This window comes from Nicrophorus vespilloides, unplaced genomic scaffold, assembly GCF_001412225.1.
Source record: "Nicrophorus vespilloides isolate i.1.1-1 unplaced genomic scaffold, Nicve_v1.0, whole genome shotgun sequence".
NCBI lineage: Eukaryota > Metazoa > Arthropoda > Insecta > Coleoptera > Silphidae > Nicrophorus > Nicrophorus vespilloides.
This window is the reverse complement of record NW_017097163.1, coordinates 30,331-35,895: the sequence shown is the minus strand read 5'-3', so window position 1 is coordinate 35,895 and position 5,565 is coordinate 30,331. Positions and strand designations below refer to the sequence as shown.

The window sequence follows — 5,565 nt, the reverse complement described above, 5'->3', positions numbered from 1 at the left end:
TCGTTTGTCTATTACATACTTACTATTTTCATGTAACTTTTTTTTTATAAATATGTAAATGTAAATTAATTCAATAAATAATTTTTATTTAAAATTTACATTGATTGTTTTCTTTCAGAATGGGGTAAAATGTATGGTTTAAAATGTATATAGACTGTACATTTCGTTACAAGAAAATACATAGTTTCAAAGACAATAGTTTCTGTTTGCAGTTTGTAAAAGGTTGCAATCTTTTGAATGTGTTCTAAGAAACGCTCTTCGCATATTGAAGTTTTGTAAGATCAGACAAATGAAACTGTGTTTCTTTTGTTTTCGGTCTATCCATTCGAGCACACGTCAGAAACAGTTGCCATAGAAATTTTTGGAGAAACAAAACGAAGAGGCGTAGGCAAAACAACGAACATCCGTATTATGAGTTTGGTGGGGGTGTAGGAGGAGGAGAAGCTACATGACGCAACAATTAATTACACTCCGGGTACATCCATTTCGCATTTCCGTACACGCGTGTATCTCTCACATCTACTAAATTAATACCGCATTATTCGCAGTAATTGGGTCCTCATCATCATCATCGCAGCAATAATATTCATATTAGTAATAATAATAATAATAATGAGTTTGAATCGAAGGTAAAATTACATGTTTGAAGGTCGGAAATGAGTCGTGTCGTGGGGCAATGAGAGCAGAGTTTATAAATTTTTTTCATCTTCCTGCGAAGCTCCCCCATCGTTTCGTAATGGCGATTGGTTTCGATCCGTCCGTCATTTATTTCTGCTGAGGCAAAGCCACCCTCGTCGAGTCCCATTAAAACTCCGATCAAATATTAAAAAGGAAATCCGTCATCCGTCGGTTATTAATTGCTCTTCAAAATACTAATCAACTGCGCGATGAATTCACGTGAAAATCACCAAACTAATAACATATTGCATTGGTACACCTGACAACTCTAGTGTTATGTTGTTTTGTTAGACTTACCAAGAAAGATATCCTCATCTTCTTGGACGGCGTTAGCGGTGATGGCTGCCATGCCCTGCAGGAGAGCGAGAAGGGACGAGTAAGGGCTACGGTTGTCCGACAGGCTCAAGTGCAGACCTAGGGGTGCTCTGTGGAACTCGCCACACAACATCCCCGGGCAGGACAAGCATTACTTCACACCTACAACAACAACAACAACAACAAAAAAATTAGACAATTATTAGGACAAGCAAATAACAAAATAACCTCACCAAGTGTAGGATTATGCATTTAAGTTGGTACACTTGATGGCATTTCATGTGATTTGAATGAATAAAATATTTTTCATCAAATTTTAATAAAGAACGTATTATTAAAAAAAAAATATTACGATCGAGTATTTTGTGAAAAGAAAATGGGAGAAAAAGAACGAAATACAGAAAACTTTTGTCGTGGATTCAGATTTAATTCGATGGAGGGGAAAATAAGGGAGGGGCGAGAGATAAATAGAGAGATAACTGAAATAAGCTAACTTTTCTGTATACTAAATGGGATTACAAGTTCGCTATCCCTCCGACAGTTCTATTGACAAACAATGGGAGGGAGAAATGAAATAAGCCGCAAAACTTCGAACATAACATCAGAATTTACACGATTCCATTAATTTAATGTTTTGTTAAGTTTCAAATATTTTAAATCTTCAAATTGTTGATTTCCGGGAGTATTATGCAACAAGCGATGCAGGGAAGAGCAGTCGCGCACCCTGCGGACCGGATCGCAAGTTAATTAATTCCCTGTGCGCGGACAGACGGCGTATTTCGGCATCGAGCCGTGCGTGTCCTTCGTCCTTCCGTCTTTCATTTTTTTCTTTCTTTCTTTCTTTTCTTCTTTCGTTTCGTGTCGTTCTTTGCTCTTTTAATAATTTATATTGGCCAGCGACGATGACGAGTGGCGCCAGTCGTTATCACCGGCGACCATTAACTGTCGCCGACGGACGGATCAATCCAGGTGGAGGCGCCGGTAAGTCTGAGTTCGATCGTCACGCAACCATCACATCACGACCATAATAATACACGCGCGGCGCCACCACCACCACCATCGCCGCCGCCAACCCCCTACACCGCCACCCCACGCCGACGTCGGGGAATTTTCCGCCGTCGCTTTTGTGACCGGGACCTTTTATCCGGGCATGCCGTGATAACTTTCTTTATTATTATTATTTTCCACGGCTCGTTCAAATACCAAACCGCATGCCGCGGCCTTCGCGAAACAAATGTTAACATTCTCGTAAAAACCAAGGGGAAACATATATTTAATACATAGTAAAAAATCAACAAATTTTAATCGTTCCCGAATGCAACCCTTCCACCGTGCATAACAAGTTGCTCAACTAATTTAAGGCATCTTAAAGTTGGTATCAGTTTAGGAATTTCTTACCGTTGCCACCATTGCTATATGAAATTAATAATTTAAGAAAACTATTGTTAGTTCTTCATTTAAATTTAGTAATATTCACGTTGATAACAAGCAACATATATTGATTGATGTTTTAAGAGCATGGAACAATGATTACTTTACTAGGTCACATTTAATAGGGAATCCTTCTAGCGGAACTGAGGGGATGCACAGAACGGGACAATGATTTGAGAGGAGACCGGGATTATTCGCAGCCGCTGTTCGCAGATTAATTGCGATAAAGCGTGAGGTCGGTAATTTAATGAGGCTCTGCGACGAGAGGTTGGGGCGGTACGACGATATCCGCCTAGGGACGACGTAATAACGGGTCGGTGTAATCGTCGCAATCAAATATGAATTCGTCTCTTCTCTCGCCCTCTCATAACGAATATAGTTTCGGAGGTCGCAAAACCGGAAGTTAATGCACGTGCTAATCCGGTTGCTGCTTTTCCATTCGATTCCCATCTTGAAACCCTCGACGCGACTTAGGGGAGAGAGTACTTATAAATTTTCGATTTTATTTCGCCTGAATTATTGAGGATCCTTTGCGTGCGATGTGCGACGGTGTGGCGTCCTCTCTTTTAATAACTCACCTTCTTAGATTACTTGGCCCGAAGGGCGCATGGAATAAATGAAAAGGACGATACGGTCGAATTATTTATTCGCTTCTCGTTTACATCCATTATTAATACCGGAATGTCTCTTTTTTTCTTCTCTCCTTCTCACGAGCGCTCACTTCACTATCTTTTTTTCCTTTTCTCGCCCTTCCTTCAATATTTAACGACCTTTGATACACACGGGAATCCTCCAAATATCTTCAGTTCATATTACGTAAAAGTTATCCAAGTTATGTCACATATACTTTTACAATTTTATATAGTTTTATTTAATTTTCAGATACATGAATTATATAATTAATACCTATTTTGATGTATGCAACCGAAAATACAAATGCTTGTTGGTACTTCTATGCTCCGTGCGAATATTAATGTTACAAAGAAATTGTTGAGTCAGAAATCGGTTTTGTGGAAAAACCTCATATGCAGCAGAACTAATCACCATTTTTTCATTGAACTATAAATCCTCACGGTAAGACACGCGATTTACTTCTTTTTTTTTGTAGTTATTCCAGGATTCCATCGGTTTAACAAATCGCGCATTAATCGAATTCTTCGCAGGAATTGCGTTCTAAAAGCTTCACGCGAACCGAAATTGCTTTCCGGCCCGGAACCGGAAACGCCATCCATTTTAATTCGCCGGTCTAATCAGGTACATGCGTACGGGTCACGTCATGTGCTGACCTTTTACGGATACTTTTCTCTCTCTCTCTCTCTCTTCTTTTTCCGCCGTATCCCAACATATATTTTCATCGTGCATCTCGAACTCTTATTTTTTCTCTCTCTTCTTTTTCAATCCCATCCGGACGCAGGGCGACCGCAATCTCGCTTTTACGAGCGGAGCGGAAGGCCGGACGTAAAACTTTAATTCCATTAATTAAGTTATTACGTTTTCCCCTAAAGTAAACACACACACACATTAGGGTGATTTGTAAGGCGATTCATTTCCGTGCAGTTTACGTAATTCGGATCAATACTGGTTGCATACACTTCGATGCGACACCATGTGTTCGACGTTGGTACTCCGTTTGAGGAATAATGTACGTTTCATTTCGGTTCGATCCGGATGGAGAACTGTTGCTGGATTTATCGTTCGTAACTGCAGCTGTACGCCGATAAATTACAGCAGGAACAGCTGTTTCGAGATGCCGAGGAATTCCCCAGTCTTTTTTTTACACTGCGTTCGGTTTTGCTTCAAAGTTGATTGCCACAAAAAATGTATGATGTATTTCCCCAAGTGCGCTTTTCTTATTTTTTAATTAATATCTTAGTGCTTTCGCCGCGCAACATAAATCAATTCTTAATTTAAAATATAATAAAACGTCGTGATATATTCAAGTTAACCAGACAGATTGGTATTTCAGTAGGAAATTAATGTGTCAATTTACAAGATGTATAGACAACCAATCGTGCAAATACGGAAGTATACTCATAATGATGTAAAATTGGATAGTAAACGTATCACAAATTGATATAATCATCAAGTTTGTATCAATATTGGAAATATTGTATGTGTTCATGTTTCGAGGAATTAATAATAAATGCAATCTATTTACGTCGAAATTGATATTAGAATGTGAAAGAGGTCGGAATACAAATCTTTATTTTACGTTCGGCCGTTAGATGGAAGGCATTTTCTATTTCCTAATAATGTCACGTTCGGGTTTGTGGCAGAGATTACACATCCGAGCTATTGCCCACCCATGTTCTCTACTTTTTTTTTCCTATTCCATCCTTCTTACGTGTATCCTCCGTAATAGGGATCGAAACATTTATTTTTTTCCCTCCTTCAAATAAAATATGTGTGGCCATTCAATATACGTGTACAATATATTTTTGCTCGTCCGTTTTGGATACAATAACCGTCCGCTGCGTGAAATTTAATTCAATGGAAAGGTCGCAGAGCAAGCAGTGCGACGGATGCGCCGGGCCACCTTATCTGCGGCCGAAAATCTGGTTTGCGTAACAAACTGAAACGGACCGGAGTCTGCACGCGTTCCCATCGTAAAAGTCGGCCAGAATATTATATTTTATTGCGGATCTGTTGAATCCAATCACCCTTAAGGGATGACACAATCTTCGCACACACAACAATGCGTCGTCTTGGAAACGCTATCTCGCATGTAGAGCATTAAGTTTTATGCAGCCGCGGATGGATTACGATCTGGCTCCAAACAATTTTCGACGAATTATTACATTGTTCCATTTGATAAATCGAAAATAAAACAACGTTATATGATTCTAAATTAGTAATAATAGTTTTATTGTTATTGGTAACGAAAAAAATGAAACTTCCGGTGTAACCGGAAAATACTTATTTGTATGTCGATCAAAGTGAAATTGGTTTTGAATATTCATAATTTAAAGACAAATCGAAAAGTCTAATAAAGTTTTTCTCTAAAATTATATAGGGAATAAATTTAGGACGTTTTTGTAAGTTCTATAAATGGGCGAAAAGGGAGGACCCCGTGGCGTGTAAAATCAAAGGGAATTCCAAGTTGGCTCGGATGGACGAGGAAAGTTCGTCGGTTATATCTCT

At 39.0% G+C, this 5,565-nt stretch overlaps 1 protein-coding gene across 4 annotated transcripts in view; it reads right to left on the bottom strand.

Annotated features, from left to right (window-relative positions):
• Positions 1-5,565, bottom strand: part of LOC108559207 (amyloid beta A4 precursor protein-binding family B member 2-like) — a 37,151-nt gene that overhangs the window by 17,319 nt on the left and 14,267 nt on the right. For all 4 annotated transcript variants that reach the window (XM_017916395.1, XM_017916397.1, XM_017916396.1 and 1 more), the window contains exon 3: positions 976-1,155. In XM_017916395.1, the coding sequence (XP_017771884.1) occupies positions 976-1,126 (151 nt within the window). In that variant the 5' untranslated portion in view covers positions 1,127-1,155. The remainder of the gene's footprint in view (positions 1-975; positions 1,156-5,565) is intronic.